The sequence below is a fragment of the Gymnodraco acuticeps genome, unplaced genomic scaffold (genome assembly GCF_902827175.1).
Source record: "Gymnodraco acuticeps unplaced genomic scaffold, fGymAcu1.1, whole genome shotgun sequence".
Taxonomy (NCBI): Eukaryota; Metazoa; Chordata; class Actinopteri; order Perciformes; family Bathydraconidae; genus Gymnodraco; species Gymnodraco acuticeps.
This window is the reverse complement of record NW_022991760.1, coordinates 2,048,242-2,068,475: the sequence shown is the minus strand read 5'-3', so window position 1 is coordinate 2,068,475 and position 20,234 is coordinate 2,048,242. Positions and strand designations below refer to the sequence as shown.

The 20,234-nt window shown below is 41.9% G+C and overlaps 2 protein-coding genes across 6 annotated transcripts in view; one reads left to right on the top strand and one right to left on the bottom strand.

Moving 5' to 3' along the window:
* tnc (tenascin C) overlaps positions 1 to 20,234 on the bottom strand; it is a 156,582-nt gene that overhangs the window by 48,944 nt on the left and 87,404 nt on the right. For all 5 annotated transcript variants that reach the window (XR_004567349.1, XM_034199253.1, XM_034199252.1 and 2 more), the window contains 2 exons: positions 2,463 to 3,014; positions 432 to 1,652 (listed from right to left, as the gene is read on the bottom strand). Coding sequence is in view for 4 of the 5 variants with exons in the window: in XM_034199253.1 (XP_034055144.1) it covers positions 432 to 1,652; positions 2,463 to 2,949 (1,708 nt within the window). In the remaining variant the exon portion in view is untranslated. The remainder of the gene's footprint in view (positions 1 to 431; positions 1,653 to 2,462; positions 3,015 to 20,234) is intronic.
* On the top strand, positions 10,733 to 12,747 carry LOC117534980. Its single transcript, XM_034199276.1, has 7 exons — positions 10,733 to 10,893; positions 11,046 to 11,139; positions 11,275 to 11,457; positions 11,528 to 11,584; positions 11,675 to 11,840; positions 11,978 to 12,105; positions 12,228 to 12,747. Exons 1-7 carry the CDS (start codon positions 10,757 to 10,759, stop codon positions 12,549 to 12,551), a joined length of 1,089 nt encoding a protein of 362 aa, XP_034055167.1. The 5' UTR covers positions 10,733 to 10,756; the 3' UTR covers positions 12,552 to 12,747.

Here is a 20,234-nt window from a genome sequence, read left to right as displayed (position 1 = left end):
TTTCGTCCCTTTAAGCTAATTCTTTTTTTTTTAACAATATATTTGTATACTCTCTCAAATGCTATTTCCAAAAGCTGCAGCAGGCATAATGCAACATACTCCCAAAACAAAAACTGAATATTAGACATTCAATTAGACATTCAATATTCTCCTGAATTTGTTTTTCCGCTTGTGGATGTGTGAACAGGCAACATATTTGCTTACATGCACACTTCATTATGTTTAGACTATTAGAATAGGCCAATACAATTGTAAGCTTGTTATATGCCCCTAAGTGGCCAAAAAATCAATAATGCAGCTTTAATGCCAATACTTGTAGAATGTTTCTGACTTTGGCTTTCACTGGTGGTATATTGAAATAGACTGCAGACTTTGTAAATTCTAAGTTGCCCATGGTGTAAGGATTACTCTCAGTGAATGAACCATCTTACCCTCAGAGCAGTCCTCTCCAAGGAAGCCCTCATCGCAAACGCAAACTCCGTTATCACAGCGTCCCTGGTTCTGGCAGTTTTCTGGGCAGGTCAGCATGGAGCAGTCCGACCCGGTGAAACCTTCGTAACACACACACTCGCCATCGACGCAGTAACCTCTCTCAAGACAGTTCTTGGGACAGGTCTTCTCACTGCAGTCCTCGCCAGTGAAGCCCTTATGACAGACGCACTGTCCGTTGACACAGCGACCTTGGTCCAGGCAGTCATTGGGGCAGGTCAGCTCGCCGCAGGATTTCCCAGAGAAGCCGACGAAGCACACACACTTGCCGTCCACGCACTCTCCACGTCCCATGCAGTCTTTTGGACAGGTCTTGGTGCTGCAGTCCTCCCCGCCGTAGCCTTTGTTACAAATGCACTTTCCGTTAATGCAACGACCACGGTCTTGGCAATTGTTAGCGCAGGAGAGCTCGCTACAGTCTTCGCCTTGGAAGCCTACGTCACACACACATTCTCCGTTAACGCACTGGCCCCTGTTGCTACAGTTGTCGGGGCAGGAGAGGATGGAGCAATCTTCACCCTCATATCCTGGATCACAGATGCATTTCCCGTTGAAGCAATGGCCTCTTTCGTTGCAGTTCTTGGGACAGGTGAGCTTGGAGCAATCCTCTCCACTGTAGCCGGTCTGGCACACACACTGGCCGTTCACACACATGCCACGGTTGTTACAGTTGCCAGGACAGGTGAGCTCCCCGCAGTCTTCTCCGGTGTAGCCCTCTTCACAAAAGCAGGTGCCGTTGACACAGCGTCCGCGGTCGTAGCAGTCGTTTGGACAGATGAGTTCGGAGCAGTCGAAGCCCGTCCACGGCTCGTCGCAGACACACTCGTCCTCTACGCACCGCCCGCGGCCGAGGCAGTTGTTGAGGCAGTTGGTCTGGGCACAGTCCTCCCCGATGAAGCCGTCCTCACAGAGGCAGAAGCCCTCCGCACAGTGGCCATAGTCACCGCAGTCCAGCATGCAGAGCTCACTGCTGCAGTCGTCCCCACCAAAGCCCTCAAAGCACTCGCATTTGCCGTCCACACAGCGGCCCTGGTCCTGGCAGTCGTTGGGGCACTCAGGCTCGGTGCAGTTGGGGCCCTTCCATCCAGGCTCACATATGCAGCTGCAGGTCTCAGTGCTCCAGTTACCATGGCCATTACAGAAGGGCTTTGTGGACACTTCACCTGGGGAACAACCGCACAGGAAAAATAAATATTGTAATAAGAAATTGAATAAAATGTGCAATGCATCCATTTCTAAGGTAACTTGCCCTATTATAGGACGAAAAGGTCAACAGACTGTTTAAACAAAGGTGAACATTTTATTTTAATAAAAGTAACTAATAATGCCAACTGGCCATGATGAGGCATTTTAACTTCTGGGTACTCAGTGGTTTCTGTCCAATTTAAATGAAACACTTGAAAATACATTCATAGTGACTTAACATTTCGTAAAAACCTGAATGTTTCCCAAAGGTGCTCTGACAGTCCATAACTGACAACTGGCAACTACAAAGCTTCGTATTATATTCAAGTCCTAACTAGCGAGACTAGCAAAGTCATCTTTTAGAATCACGAGAATCTGATCATTATTTGCATTCCAATGTTTGCTGGTAAATGTTGGATTGTGATGATTCACCAGCCCCTTTAATGAAGAAACAGCACGTTTTCAAAAACACGGAATGGAAAACAATGAGTAGAAGGTAGGAAGACAAAGCAATTAACTTATCCCTACATTGTAAAAAGGGTGACACTAATATGAAATACAGGCAATGTGTGGTTAATGAGTAAGAAGATGCAAATATATTGCTAAAAATGATTGCCTGGCTCAGCTTTAAAAACGGTGCTGCTTTGTTACCTATGAAATCTAAATTCACCAGCTTTCGAAACAATGTGGTTGAATCCAATTAGGGTTTGATTTCACCTGAGTTCACCTCACATGTACAGTATACTGAAGGAGAGAGACATTAAATACAGTGAAGGGTACACAGCTACCTGTAACCTGAGCCCCACAGCAGCCCGTCCCTCCGCTGCACTGCTCCCTCAGACTCGACAGCTCGGACTCCAGCATCTCCAGCCTGCTCAGGATGTCCTTGATGTCGGGCAGCTGGTTGTCGCAGCCGCACGCCTGCTTGGGGATATTGATGCGGTGGGTGAAAACGATCTGATTGTCTCCGTCCATGGTGTGCTCCATGTGCTCGCTGTTCTGCATGTCCATCGGGGCACTCTTTTGTTTGAGATCGGTATCACCAGGGGCGTCGAGGTCCACGGAGCAGAGGGACGTGGAGGGGACGTTGATGTTGTAGACGTGGTTGAACACCACCGGCTGGTCGGAGTGGGGCAGGGTGATGTTCTCCTGGGTTTGCTTCGGACTCAGAGCATCTCTTCGGTGGCGGATGACCTTTTTGACCAGGCCAGCAGTGGAGATCTCGAGGAGCAGGGTCACGGTCACAAAGCCCAAGAGGAAGCCTTTAATGCCCATGACGACACCCTGACACTCAGACAACAGTCTATTCAGGTATCAAGTAGGTCTTCTTGTCCTTAGTCCTAGAGTAAAATAAAGAACAGACAGAAAGAACAAATGAAGAAAATCACTTTCCATGGTCATTACTGTGTTCTTTACGTCTTTATGTGAAAAAGGCCCAATAAAATCAAAAGTGTTATAATTTGGAGTTGGGAATTTAAATAGAGCTGTTTCAACTCATTTGACATGTTATTCAACTCCAAGATAGTTATTATTCAAAACGAGTTGGTGTTGAAACAGGGAGTCAATTGTTGAATTCTCCAAACAACTCTAGAGTGTTGATTTAATTACATAGTTACAATCTCTCTTTCTGTGGGTCACTGGCTGTCGCTCTGTTGGGTGTGGCCGTGACTCGACTGTGACTGTGTGTGCGCAGTCGAGGCGGGAGACCAAGTCAGAGGAATGGTAAGTACTTCAGTCAATGTTTCGACCCAGTATAGCCTAGTGCAGGTATTTATTCATTTAGCTGATTAATAAACCAGCGCTTACCTTCAGCTACATAAATACTAATGCTTTTAAATTGGCTGCTGTCTTCGCTCCACGTGCTAGTAATATTTGCTGCTATCATTAGCCAGGGTTGGTTAGCCTAACCTCTTTGTAATATCATTACAAAGTCTGTCATTGGGGCGTTTAGCTCCATGTATTAGTAATATTAGCTGCTATTGTTAGCCGCGGGTGTTAAAGGTGGGGTAGGTAATTTTTGGATAAACCAGCTCGAGTGCGCTAAAAATGATTGGTCGTGTAATAGTCAAAGCACTTTAGATATTCATTGCTATCGGGATGTTAAGAGCATTCCATGGAATATAAAAAAAAGTGTATCTCGAGCCGGTTTCTCAAACGTACCTACCCCACCTTTAAGCTTCAAGTGTTAGTAAGTTTAGCTGCTATAATTAAAGCTAAACACCTGCGGCTAACGATAGCAACTCATATTAATAGGTGGAGCTAAACGCCATAGTAGCTAATATTACTCACGTGGAGGTAAACACCCGTGACCAACGATAGTAGCTCCTGTAATATTAATAAGATATAAGAAGGCCAATATATGCTACTTCAATATATTACTAACATGTGAAGCTAAACACCCAAGGCTAACGATAGCAGCTAATAGCTCAACTTATCAGTCCTATTAGCTACTATCGTTAGCCACGGGTTTTTAGCAGGGTTGCCAACTTTGGGTACCTGGCTGGAGTGAGATTTTGATATCATGGGTTTAATTACTCACATGCGCACTAAATGACTGCTATTGTGTCAGTAGCGGGACCTTAGCATATATATAGGATATACAATATATACAAATACACAATATTGGACACAGACTATAAAGGGCACAAAGTTTCATTCACTAATGAAAGTCAAACACATGTTTGTTTCCACTGTTTTATTGTGTGCATAGGCCTGTCGCGATAGGCAATTAATTGACTTATCATACGATATATAAAAATGAACTCCATAACTTTTCTGACCTTGATAAATTGCCATTTACATGAGGATGTGACTAGCCGTTTGAAAGGATGTACTTGAATTATTATTATATATTATCATTATGTCAGTGGTCTAAAATGGTCATACAACGGTGCCGACAATATTATCGTTTATCGCAATAATTTCCGGGAAAATGTATCCAACAAAATTAATTATCGTGAGAGGCCTATACATGAAACATACACACAAATCTACAGACTTACTCCAAACTGCCAAATATATTAATTAACACACTCTCACTCTCACTCTCATATACTCTTTGACTCTATTTTGGCCTAGTAGAACAATAAGCAGCAGACTTTTACTTCTTTATAATTTCTACTGGATCTTAGATCTGCGCATGCGCAATATGCGCATTCCCACTCCGAGCGTGTTGCCGAGGATGTAATGTCGGGGATTGCTGTTTGTTAACATTGTTAAGAGTGGTGGGGGCGGGGAGGGAGCGGATCGACAGCTAGAGCAGCTGTCAACTCAACATTGTAAATAACCAACCAAAAACGATCGCCGGTTCATCTTATTTTTGGCGTGAGAATAGTTTGGGCAGGTTGAGAGCGTGAGATTGATAGTGAAAGCGTGTGTCACACGCCAGATGCGTGAGAGTTGGTAACCCTGTTTTTAGCTCCACGTGTTAGCAATACTCGCTGTTATCGGTAGCCACGTGTTTATCTCCACATGTCAGTAATACTAGCTGCTATCGTTAGCCACTGGTGTTGAGCTCCACTGTTAGCAATACTAGCTACTATCAGCGGCTACAGGTGTTTAGCAACACATGTTAGTAATATTAGTTGGCAGCCATCTTGCTGCGCCATTGCTTGTATCATCAGCCAACACAGTCTCACGGCATTTCGTGTTAAGGCCCTGACACACCAACCCGATTTTGGGAGTCAGAGGCCGTCAGAGGCTGTCGGGCATTCGCGGCGCCGTAGTCAGGTTGGTGTGTCCCGCACCGTCTGCCGTGACACGCCTTATTTGGACTGCCTGACCCGATGCATGGCCGATTCACCATGTTGAATCGGCCATGCATCGGGTCAGGCAGTCGGACCAAGCAATCACTCTGATTGGCTGTTCAGCTAGCGAATCAGAAGCGAAACGGAAGTGAGGGACGTAAACAAACGATTTAAGAAGTCTCACACAGACCAGTGTTGCCAACTTGGCGTCGTTAGATTCGGCGGCTTTCCAAACCCTCCGGCTACTTATTTTTGTCAAAAGTGACTAACAACTAATCTAACGACTTGTAATGGTGTTATTAGGGACTTTTATGGTGTTTGGAGACTCACGTATTGTTCTGCAGTTAACGAGCTGCCGTGAGCCCCTCAGCCCTCCCATAGTACTGACAGGCGCGCAGACTCACAGTTGCCTCCCGCAGCAGCTCAGCTGCAGTCAGAGCAGAGAGGAGACAGCCACACTCTCCCGCATCGAGACAGCTTCAGTCACTTAATTACCTCGTCCACTGTGTGTGTGCCTCTCTGTGACAAGCTAAACATCCACGTAGGTCATCATGTCACAGTCTAAACTGTATTCACAAAAGTACAGAAAGGAGTGGGAATCAAACCCTGAGTTTAAAGGATGGTTGAAGCCATTTATTGGAGATGACACACGGGCATACTATACTGCCTTTATTGTAAGGGATATTTCTACTAAAATCTACTCAAACTATTTCTACTTTCTACTATAATACATGATAAAATATGTCTTGATTATATTTTGTAGTGTTCGGAATCTTCAAAGTTAACTGAAGTTATCAAATAAATGTAATGTAAAACTGAATCAAACCATAAACAAGGTGGCCTGTTGGGATTACTATATATCTATATATTAGTGCTGTCAAAATTATCGCGTTAACGGCGGTAATTCATTTTTTGAATTAATTGCGTTAAAATATTTAACGCATTTAACGCATGTGCAGAATGGCCCGCCCCATACGTGCCACCAGTGGCAGCGCCAGGGTATGGCTGGGGTAGGCTACACCCATACCAAGAAATGGCTTAGCCCCACCATGACAAATTATGTTAAAGTAAGCAAAATAAAGTCTGCCAACTCGCGCGGAGTAAATTGCACAGACAGCAGTTAGTAAGATTGATTTCAGTAGCCACGGTTTTGAAAACTTTTGTCACGTAGTGATCGTCTTCTCAATAGAACATCTTTGATAACGGCGTGGTGTTGTTGCAGGAAGTCCCGACGGAGAATACTTTTGCTGTAGTACAGGGGTGCACACAGGGGCGGCGCCAGGGGGGAGCTAGGGGGTGCTGAAGCACCCCCCAGGATTGACAAAGCACCCCCTAAGCACCCCCAAGAAATATGTGTTTTGTTTTTTTTTTCGAAAATTATTATTATTATTTTTATTAAATTAAATTAGAAATATTAATGATTACATCAATGCATATGTGAAACAAACACATTTTTGACCAAAAACATAAAGCCAACACAGGTGATATGATTAGGCCAATGGTCAGCACCCATTCGATTTTTGACCTACCCATAGGCTAAATTACTTTGTGACACTTGATTGACTTCCTGTTAGCTAGAGCGCCAAATGATTTGCTAACAGCAAAGTGAAAAATTGATCGTTTTTTAGTCCTTAAACGACCACGTGTGGACACTCAATCAAAACCAACTGAAAGCGAGAGGGATTCTGCACATAATAGGCCTCGTGAGTACAAGTAGCTTACTTCTGGGTCTCTGTGTTTCATTCAAGCCCTGCTCTGTGTGTGTGTGTGTGTGTGGCACGAGCCATTTTGTGTGCGTGCGTGCGCGAGCGAGCGAGAGATCTCGCCTCGCGCACCAGTGGGTACCTACCGGAGATCGTTGTGGTTAGCATCTGGTGCTAGCTAGCCAAGCTAATGGATATAAGGAGCTTTTTCAACAACAAGGTGGAGGGAGAACTCTCTCCTGTCAGACGGAGAGTCTCACGTAACCTCAACTCAGGTGAAGTAAAGGACTCTCTCAGTGTTTAGATAGTTAACTTTAGTCTAGTTATCTCAGTGGGTCTCAAACGGTTTGTTTTAAAAGGGGAGTGATTTGTAAAATATCTATAAAGAAATAGAAAATCTGTTGACAGTTCTGTTTCGTATGGGTGTTGAGATGTATCCATAGATCTCTTAATGTTGCTCTCAAAGTGCACCAGATTGATGCTTTTAACTTAAATATGTAACAAAAAATCTTCCCGGGGGAGCTAACCCCCGGACCCCCCTAGAGGAGGTGAGGTCCGCTCCCCACTTGTAAAAATAGCACTTTACCCCTGCCTATATGCCGTGAGCTGATTATCGAGCCTTCATTGTAACAGTCGCGGGTGCACTGTGTGTGTGTGTGCGCGTGGGGAGTGTTGCAGTAGAAAATTCAACTGTAGCGCTGGTGCATTAATGGGAAACCCTAAATGTGTGAGCACCCTCTATGAAACGTCAAGCTACCCCACAGCACCCCCTAGAGAAAATCTCTGGCGCCGCCACTGGGTGCACATAACTGGTACGCAGGTTATGTGCGTAATCTGAAATGCGTACCGTCACTTGTGTCACAAAGCGCATTTGCGTACCGACGTACTTGTGAAGCTTTTCCAGAAGGCGGTTAGATCACCGGACGACAGAGTCGGTCTCCGTGTGCACAGACAGGGCTGCTGTTAACGTCGGTCTGTACAACGGAATTGTGCCAAAACTACGCCAACCGGCTGCGGAGGGAGACTCTTTCCCCCCCCCCCCTTCACTGGAAAACTGCGCTAAAACAGCTGATCGTTCACACTCTGTGGTCACTCCACTAGCCGCCGCCGCCGCCCCCCCCCTCTGTCGACTTTCCTGAAGTACTCCCCCGTTGATAGAAATCAACACGTAATGAATTAAGACCCCACGGTTTGATGATTGATACTGTGTGTGGGTTGTCTTTCATTTTGACACGCAGAAAAATGTTATAATAAACATAGATAGGCCTACTGTATGTTAAATGGATATATCCGCCTTCTTTCATTTATCTTTCCATTCCCACAACAATATACATAAATAAATGGCATATTTTGGACATAGTTCGAATGGTGATTAATCATGATTAATTAATTTTTAAGCTGTGATTAATCTGATTAAAATGTTTAATCGTTTGACAGCCCAAATATATATAGATATATATATCTGCATTATTTTATCCCACTTTATGCTTTGCTCTTGCTGCTTATTTTACACTGATTTTATATCTTATTTCTTACTGATGTAAAGCACTTTGAACTGCAATCCCCTGTATGAAAGGTGCGATACAAATAAAGTTATTATTATTATTCAGATGGATGTTTCTGCCCCTCTGTTCATTCTCCCATTATCCTCCTCAATCTGCCTAGAAGTATTTTAATGTTGTAGCTGTTACTATAACCAATACTAATACTAGGGCTGCAACTGACAGTTATGTAGGCACATTGTTATTGTTTCTTATCGCTAACCCCTTATGGCTGATAGCTCCAGTGCCGCACGAAACATGTTTTCGATGGACGAGAGGGAAATGGAACGCACACGCTATTTGTTGTTTGTTTATATCATGCAGTCTGTTCTTCTTCTCTGTCTTCCGGTTGTTGCCTCTTTTGAATGACGAATACACACTACCGCCGCCTGCTGGTAAGGAGAGTTATTACCACTCATGCACTGAAGTCTTTGCGGTGTGTTCCCGTGCGACACATGGCCAAGACGCAGGAGGACACGGCGACGCAACAGTCGGCGTCGGCGAGTTCTCTGGTGTCTGCTAGGTGTGTCAGGGCCTTTATAGTCACGAAAATAATCTATTGATTCGTGTTCATCGACACGATTTTCGATTTTTTTTTCGTGTCACAGAACGATTTTAAAAGCAATGTAAATAATAACAAATTTGAAGGAAAAAGAGATAAAAAAAAATACAGATTTCAGTATTCTGACACAGAACGATTTTAGAAGCAATGTATTTCTATTGGTAGTATGTTTCGTGCCTGCACCAAATAATAACAAATTAGGACATTTTTTTAATAAAAATACAGATTTCAGTATTCTGAGGCTCTGAGCCCCATTTATTTTCCTCGCGGACAGCAAAAAAACTCCGACATTATACAATTTAAAATAAAAGGGTTAGGCTTAGGGTAAGATATTGAGTAAGAAAATGTTTTTATGAACCACACAACTTCTGGTCTTCCAAGACTGGTTATTTCAACGACATTTAAATGCATACTTATATTTTTGTAGCAACAGGTCTGTTAGACATTTCTGTAATATGTTTGCTAATGAATTTGTATTCTTATAGCACACCATGTTGGTGAAAGTAAAATATGTGAAAGTGGCTGAGACTAAAGATGGCTATGAAAGCTACAGTACATTTCTTCAGAAAGGTATGGATAACTTTAATACATATCACTGATTGTTTGAGTGTAAAAAATGAATCTTGTTTTAGTTAAACGTACCATGGTTGTCAGGTGGTACATTTGAATATTATCTCTCAGTCATAGAAAAGTTAGGTTTACCACTACAGAGTAAGCTGCACTTGACTGATGAATCAGGGACATAGGTGGATGCAGATGTCTTTGAGGAGCTTTTACAAGCAGGGAACCTTACAGTCAAAGTGTCCACAGAACAGTCTTCAGGTAAGATTCAGACTTACAATGAAAAATCAGGGATCATACTGAGTTTTTGCTGTTGGGAGATGACCCTCTAACATCATTTGGAGGGCTGAAAGTATGTTTTTTTCTTCTTCTATGCAGTATGTCATTCTTTTATCTATCTTGCAGTTGTGCTTCAAAATCTATCGCACACTTTGATGGAGTCGGACGTTTCTGACACCTCATTCTCCATGACCAATGCTTCATCCTCTGCGGTGTCTGATTCATCAGATGCAACAATAGTTCTTGAGAGAGACAGTGGAGTGAAAAGAGTTAGGTACAGGGGCCTACACTTTTGCAATTTACTCAATTAGTTATTAATCATTAAACATGGATATATTGTGCAGATAAGCTATGATTTGTATGCAGAAATGCCCAAGATAATGACTTCCCATATTATTATTCTTTATCTTCTAGATCAGGGGTTCCCAAACTTTTCAGCCCGCGACACCCAAAATAACAGTGTCAGAGACTGTTGTTGGAGCTGCATAAACGTTTTTTTATTTTTGTTTTGTAGGCAGACCATGCAGGCCAACTTAGGCCTGCGACCATAGTTTTACTGTATTTTGTTTTGAAAATCCATACATTATACAGATGGCTAGATTGATTATTTCTTTCTATTTTTTCTTTTGAATCATCTTGTGACTGCCACTCGGGGTCTCGCGACCCCCACTTTGGGAACCCCTGTTCTAGATGGCCAGAGATGTTCTCCAGTCTAAGCTAGGGGGAGAAAACATCTTGCAAGAGTATGCAACAACTAAAACATTGATGGATGGTACACGACGACAGATGGTAAACCTACTGGTGGCTGACATGATCGAAGTTCATGGGTAAGGACTGAATATTCCCTTTGGTGTTAATCATGTTTTCATAGATAGTGCTAAGTAATGTACATTTTGGAAACAGCTGCTCACATGTTAAAGCAATCTAAAGATGTAAGGCATTTATACTTTTAAGATAAAATATTTTTTCTTTTTAAAAGGAGGATCCCGCCAACATATGTGCGAGAAAAGTGTGCTCTTGGCATCATTACTCTATTTCCATGTCTAAGAGATCCATACTCAAATAATGGATACGTAAGTCTATGAATGAATGACCTGTATTAGAATTTGTGAAAAGGAAGTGTGTTCATTCTTAACTTTTTGAACAACCTTCCTGTAATGCTGTCACTTCTGTGTTCTCAGTTTTGATTTATTTTTTGGATGTTACAGGAACACTACTATGATGCAGATGGTGGATCTGGCTACTTGGCATGGAGGATAAAGACGGTTCAGCGCAACACTGCGGTTCAGTCCTGGAGATGCTACCCCAGCACTACCTATCAAGATGGTCCAAAGAGCAAGAGGGATTTTCTCTTGACTCGTGAGCAACTGACTGGCGAGGAATGCAGAGAGGCAATATCCTTCATGAAGCATTCAGCTGACGAATCAGTTGTCAAAGATGATTCAAATGATTCGGGACCAGCAAGCCTCTTCAACAGTCCTGGATGTGTTTCCTCGTTTCCTTGACATCCCTGGCTTGGTAAGAATAACATGTCATATTTAGTTTCTTATTTGTAAATGATTTGGATGGTCTGAGCGGTTGCCATGACTCATTGTGTTTCTCCTGTAGGTTGACCAAGATTTCACAATGATTTTTGGAGAAGAGATTTCTGGAAAAATGTTGGCGAGATGGCCCACTTTCTTCAAACCTAGGATCTTGGCAGACTGCAAGAACCTACACTCTAATGTTCATGTTGATGACCTCTTGTCTGCACAACAAAACTCAAATGAGTCAGGCAAGTATTTTCTCTTGCAGATTTTGTTTACTGAAAATCTTGAGACCTTTCAATGTTATCGGTTGCATAACCTTGATTTAAGACTATTTTCAGCTTTAAACGACTGACTGTTATATTTGCATCTTTTTTGCCCCTAGGATGGGACAGTGACCTGTCAAGCATTCTACTCTTGGTTCATCTACTCCCCCCAACCTCAAAAGGCCATAAGAAGAGTGCTAAAATTGGCTCGTATCAAGCTGTCAGCCATGTTGTGAGATATCTTAAGGTAGGCATTATTTTAGTTTTTTTATGCAGTTGTTATATCACTCACACTCCTTGAGTTGGGACAATTTTGTTTTAAGTAGCTTAGTCTGCCATTAAAACTTCTCTGTCTCTATGTTTTTGCAGATTGGAGCCAGTGTTGAGACCTTCCTTTCGAGTTTGGAACCAGGGCAGCCCTTCCTGCTGTGTGTTGGTGAACAGAAGAACAACATTCAACAGTTCTACGTCATCGTTGACCACAAGGCCATCCCTTGCAAGGGGCAGACATCCATGGCAGCCTTCGATGAACTCTTCAAAGCTCACTTCATCTTCAGTGTCAACTACCATGAATCCCTCAACAGCTTCTACACTTTCATCCAAACCACAGTATTTAGCATCGTTATTGGAAGTGCCAAGGAAAGTCCCAGAGTCAAAGAACTCAGAGCAAGGCTTCTGCACACTGATATCTGAAGTTATATACATCACTGGACACCACAAAAGTTCTGCATTGCTTCGTCAGCATTTGAAATTTCACCATGGTTTGTATCCCGGAAAGTCATTACGTTTGAAATGTGGCCAGCCGGGATGTTCTTCATCATTTTGTACTTATTCAGGGTTCAAAAAGCACCTCTTCAGTCTGCACAAGGACACTGGTTCAACTATTACTATGGACAATGTGGACACTCAACGAGAAACTGATGAATCTTCAAGTTCTCAGGCAGTTTGTACTGACACTTCCGTAACCTCCCAGGTTACTATTGATTAACAGCACGTGTTAAACATGTGTGGTTCTGTTGTAGCCCAGTTACAAGCATCTGGTGTTGCTGAGAGCACTGTCCAAGCAATGGTGGGGTCCATGGAAGAGCTTGTAAATGATATTCATCGACAAGCAAGAGATGCAGTTCTCAACTGCAGTTCAGAGGTCCAAGGCACTGATTTGGGTAAAAAGTTGGAAAATAGTTTTGATCTGCTTGAAAAGCCTTTCACATCCTTTAATACAGGATCCAAACGACAAAGGTTCTTTGAAGAAAAGTGGGAGATTGTTGAACCTGTTGAGTATGTTGGGGTCAGATTTGATGTACGCAGAGATCGAACAACAGGAGTTTACGATCAGATACCTGTAACAGATACATTTGTGTATGTACCCTTGTTGGGAAACCTTAAGTTTATATTTAAGAACAGGGAAATATGTGAATTATTCCTGCAGGCAAAACAACAAGAAGAAGGTACTTATAAAGACATAAGTGATGGTTCATATTTCAAAAGCAATGATTTGTTTTCCAAGCAAAAACACGCTCTACAGGTTAAACACTATGACCGTTTTGAGACAGCAAATCCCTTAGGTTCAAAGAAGGGTATACACAAACGTGTTTGTATTTACTTCATATTGAGGAACCTACCCCCAAAATGTAATTCTCTGCTGATGAATATTCATGTCGTGGCACTTTTTCATGCACAAGACCTGAACAAATATGGATTTGATGCAATACTAAAGCCTCTCACTGATGATCATAAAATACTGGAAATGCAAGGGATAGAGGTGCCTTTCTCTGACTCACCATTACTAGGATCTGTTATTCAAGTAACAGGTGATCATCTGGGTTTACACGGGCTGTTTGGTTTTGTTGAGTGTTTCAGTGCAACATACTGTTGTAGATTTTGTTTAACTACTAAAGAAGATTTACAGTCCGTCTTCACTGAAGATGACCCTGGTATGGTTTTTCGTACTAAAGAAATCCATGCAGAAAATTGTGCAGCTCTACAGGAAAATCCTGTTTTAGGGTCAACATTTGGTGTCAAGAAGACATGCTTACTCAATACACTAACATTTTTCCACACCTCTGATAACTACGCGGTGGACATCATGCACGATTTGCTTGAAGGTGTAGTGCAGTACGAACTGAAACTTGTATTTCAGTACCTTGTCAATAAGAAGTGTCTATCTCTGGAAACACTGTCAATGAGGATCCAAAGTTTCAACTATGGATATACTGAGAGACAGAACAGGCCAAGTGGTTTAAAAATGGATGAGAGCAAAAATCTTGGATTGAATGCAATTCAGTCATGGTGTCTCTTGCGAAATGCTCCCCTTATTCTTGGTGATGTTGTTGAATGAAACAACAATTGTTGGAATCTGCTCCTCCTCTTGATTCAGATTGTGAATATTGTTTTTTCACCAATTATTACAAATGGTATGACATATTATTTGAAGCATTTAATCATTGATCACCACAAGCTGTTCAAATCTTTGTTTCCTCACAGAAGACTTATTCCAAAGCATCATTTTATGATACATTACCCAAGGTGTATTCGGAAAATAGGTCCACTCCTCCATGTATGAGATTTGAGGCCAAACAGAATTTTTTTAAAAGATCAGTGAATAATTTCAAAAACATTACAAAAAGCTTAGTAAAACAACACCAAAGACAGTTGGCTTATCACTGGGAGAATTTTAATTTTCAGAGATTCGAGTTTGGTCCAGTCAGGAAGGAAATGATTGACAGCTTGGAGGGTGGTGAGGCTTTAAGTGCTGCATTTAATGTGAATGCATACTGCGACGTGTCAACTACTAACTGGGTAAAGAACTATGGAACTGATTATCAAATTGGAATGTTTGTTTTGATAAGAACTGATAAAGAAACTCCTGTTTTTGGAAAAATCAATAATATCATTCTAAATGAAGATCAAGCTTTCATTTTGATTTGCTAAGTGGACACACTATATTTTTGATGAACACTATAATTCATACTGTATCGAGGAGACAATTGATTCATTTTCTGTTATTTCTATTGATGATTTGCGTTAGACCCTATGACAAACAGTTTTCTAATGAGATGGATGGAAAAACATACATAGTGCCACATTGTCATATTGTGTGCCCTGTGCTGTTAAGGACTGAATGGACGTACTGTTAATGTAAGCCAATGCTTTATGTGTTGTTTTTACACAAATACAGTTCGATGTTAACTGCAAACTTTGAAAATTGGCTTGTGTCTTCCTTTTATATCGTTTTTTTTTAATAATGTTGCATTGTGTGCAGGTGAGATTATAAATTGACACCCTACAGTGCTTTTAAAATATGAAATTGAAATTAATTGCATGAATCTGCTGCACTTTGAGAGCAACATTAAGAGATCTATGGATACCTCTCAACACCCATATGAACCAGAACTGTAAACAGATTTTCAATTTCTTTATGTATATTTTACAAATCACTCATATTTTTGTATACCTATAATGATCATATAAACGTGTGCCTCATAAATACTTATTTACATCAATCGTGACCAAACCGTTTTGAGACCCACTGAGATAACTAGACCAAAGTTAACTATCTAAACACTGAGAGTCCTTTACTTCACCTGAGCTGAGGTTATCTGAGACTCCCAGTCTGACAGGAGAGAGTTCTCCCTCCACCTTGTTGTTGAAAAAGCTAAATGGCTCGTGCCACACACACACACAGAGCAGAGCAGAGCTTGAATGAAACACAGAGACCCAGAAGTAGGCTACTTGTACTGTAGCATATTATTTTCGAATAAATCCTTTATCAAATTATGAATTTCACACATCCAAAAAAAAAGACACATACATTTCTTGGGGGTGCTTAGGGGGCGTAAATAAAGGATTATATAATGGTCGAGCAGATTGTTGGTGCCTGAGTATCAGTTTTCAGGGCCATGAAAACTGGTTTGCAGTAGGGCACCTGATCCAAACAGGCCCTGGTTGACACACACACACACACACACACTCGGGGCCATAGCTGTACTGAAATATCACAGTTTCCCACTGAAAAGCAATGATTCTGCTTCTGTTGCCCCTAACAAAAGACCACTTCCAATCCTGATGCTGCTTCTGACCCATTTTATCCTTTCTGCTCTCAGAGGAGGAGACACACACTTAGCAGATGACATTGGGGCATTCTTCTCACAATTCTTCAAGGACCAAGAGCAGCAGGTCATGCGGGGCCGCCCACATGACCTGGATGATTAGAAGCTTTCTGTTTTTGACCACGTTGAGAAAGGTTGCCACAAACAGCCCGGCAACACCTGCACGGGGGGGGCGCCTCCTCTTTTCTCTGCGGCCCGGGCTGACAGATTGATTGCGGTGTATGGTTAGACCATCTGTGGGCTTCCTGTGAGCACAGACTCCCCCGCTACCTGCAAACAGTCAGATCAGCATTCCTGAGGGCCGCTTTCTTTTTATTTCTGTAACGTGATTCTTTTTGCTTGAACCAAAACGCTTCGGAGACTTGACTCTTTTAACAGGTCTGCTAGATAAATACGCTGAGGTTTTGGCATTGACTTAAACCTGCTCATTCTGTTGCTGTTATATATATATAATATAAGTGTTACATCAAATACACACACGGAAAAAACTGCGACGGTGACTTGATGGAGAACTTACTTTCAACCAACCTGTGTATTTAATTTTAAGCTACTGTATTACACTGAAAAAACTGAAATGTTTAATCAAATGTCTTATGTCAACACATTTAACATAACTGTATTAGGTTAGTTAAAAGCAATAATAAAAAGTGTAACCCTATATTTTGTATTTTAACTTAATAGTATTGCTTTCAACTAACCTAATATAGTTGTGTAAAATGTGTTGAAATAATACATTTAATTCAAGACAAACCATCTGTTTTTGTGTGTAGAAGCGTTAAATGAAATACACAGGTTGGTTGAAAGTATGTTCTCGGTTCACGCCAGTCTAGGTCTGATACGCCTAATATTTAGTGATATGATGCATTTTATTTATCTAATTATCCTGTTTCTAGGTATTTATATGCTGAAGATGTATGTCTTGTAGAACCAAAATGGCGAAGACATTAATGAGCATAGATTCCATGCAGGGTAAATGTGAGTTTATATAATATATTTCTTAGCCTAATGCCAGAGATGCTGACACCAATCATTTCCTACCTCAAACAAAGCCAATGTGTGCGTTGGCAGCTTGAAAGGTTAATAGCAGCCTTTAGGAGCCAGCATGAAAATGTCTGAATAAGCATATGTTGCATATTCCAACCCTGTCGTGAGAAATGTATGAATGGGTTTTATTTTCTCTGCTACACCTGACTTAGTCGTACTGATGTGGTAGAACACAGGACGTCTCAGCATCGCCATGTGTGCAGGAACATGGCGGCTGATGGTGCACAGGTTATATTCCAGGAAGAGATGCTGCCGGCCTGTCGTGTGATAAGCTGACAGATGAGCTCAGCTCACCCCCCCACCCGTCTGATTAGACAGGCAGGGATGAGCGCCTCCATGATGGGTAGACTGTGAAAGTGCTAATGTGGCTCTCTGATGGGAGTGCTGAGGATCGGGACCCTCAGGGGACCCCGCACCCCCACCGCCATCCGTCTCACTCTAACACACTGTCACACATCCCCATCCACACCAATGCAGTCACACCGCCGTGCCCAAGCATCACAAACTAGGGATTAAATCAACAAATAGCCAGAAAATTGCTTTGAGTTGCTGCTAAGGTTTTAGTTCTGGGCGGATGGTTGGCTTTCTCACTTTGAAGGCTGGCTGCTCTCCACATGGACCTCTGAGCGGAGAACCCAGAGACACCAAAGAGAGCTTTGTTTGGGAATCTGTGGCTCTGGCAAAACGCGCCTTTATTCAGAAATAGATGAAGAGAATACATCTGATGTGACCTTTTCTTCTCTTACCTGCCATCCAGCACTGTTTAATATGAAGCAGCAAAAGAGAATGTGAGAAACACAGAGCTGATCCCCCTGTCTGGACTTCCTTCAGGAGCCCCCTGTGGCCCTGGCACTGTGCTGATGCAGCTGGTTACTGGCACTGTAGACATGGACTTGATACAATCTGACTGCTGCTGCTTTGTTGTCCCCTCACTTGGTTTGCTCTATAGATAGTTTCTGAAACGGCAACAAAGCTGGTTGCCCGTTTTGTGGCCGAATGTGAGGGAGAATACTTCCAGGGAGACCTTCTGGCACACACACACATTTGGAGCAACTGACCCTGTTGTGAAGGAGGGAAACTCTTGAAGTGTTATACCTCACACAGTGCCGCGCTGGAAATGGTTTAAAGATCCATTTGGCATCCATTTCAAAAGCGATTAGGTCCCTGGCTGTCGGGAATGTTAAATTCATTTTATGGTAGTTTGTTTAGTATTTAAAGTGACGGCTAATCTTAGACAGTGACCCAACCCGAAACGTACCCATTGAAAAACTATGAAAAACTTCCGCACAACTACATTGAGTCAATCTAAATTAAAACCATTACACGCCATCATAAAATACAAAGAAACCACACAATTTGTCAGTTTGATGTAAGAGCATTTTCTAATATGGAAACCATGTTGATACCACTTAATTCCATTTTAAGTAAGAGAAATGTTAAATAATACAAAAAAACACAACAAGATGGTCATCATGATCCCTATGCAAGGCTCAGCACATTATCATAAACATCTTTCCTACTCTTGGGCTCTTTTTCTTTTTAACACACTGGACTTCTTTCTGCAGATTGATAACTGCACATAGTCCCTTGATCCTCCTTAGCAGTGGTCTATTAGCGAGAATCAACCACCTCAGAAATGACCAAATGACTAATCAGAATCGAGTATTCAGCTAAGCCGTGTAATAACAGTTCATAGTTTTCAGATTTGCCTCTGCTAGGGTTGACATGTCAAGTTTAAGTATTTAACTAAAGTTAGGGAGAATAAAAAGTGAATATCCAACACTTTGCATGCATGACCACCACGACCCCCTCCCTCAGAGATTCTGCGGCTTCATAACAATGTCACAGCACTTCATTATTTGCAAAAGCACACGGTGGAAATTCGGTTTCTACGGATACACTTGATTGTCTCTCTGGGCCAACATGTCTCAACTCAACGTGCAATAAAAAGAGCCTGTCAGGAGACACTATCCGAACAAATCTATTCACATACAGTCATGAGGAGGTCAAAGGTCAGCTACACTTCATCACGGTCAGTGTGAGGACAGTCCCTTCATAAACGCTCACGACATGTACACTACATGTGCAACATGCTTAACCTTTAAGCCAGGAGAAGTGCTTCCTGTGTGGAGACAGTTACATCCACAGATGTGCTCTGGACATAAGTCTCCTCATACACCCCTGTTTTTCACATTAATGTAATGTCAAACACATTGCACCTCCAACAGCTTACAAGCACAAGTGTTTTCCAGCATGTCCATTTTTTTATCCTCTATGTTGTGCAAGTGGATGATTAGGGGAGACTGGTGCACTTTATGCAATACTCTTAGTTACTCTTCAGTCTATTCGCTGGGTCCAGTCTATTCTGAATCTCAACCAAATACATTTTTATACATTAAACTTAAATATGTGTGCTTATTACCTATTAAATCTAAGGATAAATATTTATGACATGTTGTTGATTAAATATATTTGGAAAAGAGATTGACCGCCACCCGGGGACACACATCAGAGACGCTTGCATGTTTAAAAAACATACATTTTACTAATTACATTTTACTTTTCTTCTCAAGGAGCATAGCATTCTTAAAAGGTGTCTTGTTTTACAATAATTGTATGCTTATATTTATTCTGACAATAATAACATTGCATTATTTATTGTACAAAACTGTAGCTGTTTTAAAATTGTTTTTTGTCACTCCAGTAAATCCGGACCTGCTCGATGAAAATCAGTCACATCTACCAAGAAACACTAGAGTTATACACACCGATGGAAAGAGGAGATTCTAAACGTTCCAATGATATCCTTGTTGTGTTTGTTCTCCAAATATTCAGCAACATAATGTGTATTAAGACAATATTTTGAGAAAATTGCCTTCAAAGTTTGCATACAATATTAAGCCATAGTTATTTTAAGAGGGAGATTCATATTACGGGGGCACAGTACCCCTTGTCCCCCTCTTAGGACCACCACTGGATTAGCTATGATTGTAAAAATGTGGTTTGTCTGTGACAAAGCTTGTTAGAAGGCTGTCCTTCTCATAATGAGCAATACACATCCATCCATCGTCATGATTAGGCTAACTCATTTTTAAGCTAGTAGTATTGAGGACAAGGATGTTTGGTTTCCTGGGATGAGGGAGAGTCCGAACGATGTGTGTGCTTGGGTGTGAGTGTAATTTCCACAGAAACATTCACAACACACAGCGCCTCTTGTAATGCC

Coding starts and splice junctions, on each gene's coding strand:
- LOC117534980 (XM_034199276.1), top strand. CDS start 10,757: ATGGCCAGAGATGTTCTCCAGTCTAAGCTAGGGGGAGAAAACATCTTG. Junction 10,894..11,045: donor GACATGATCGAAGTTCATGG/GTAAGGACTGAA, acceptor TCTTTTTAAAAG/GAGGATCCCGCCAACATATG. Junction 11,841..11,977: donor ACAAAACTCAAATGAGTCAG/GCAAGTATTTTC, acceptor TTTTGCCCCTAG/GATGGGACAGTGACCTGTCA.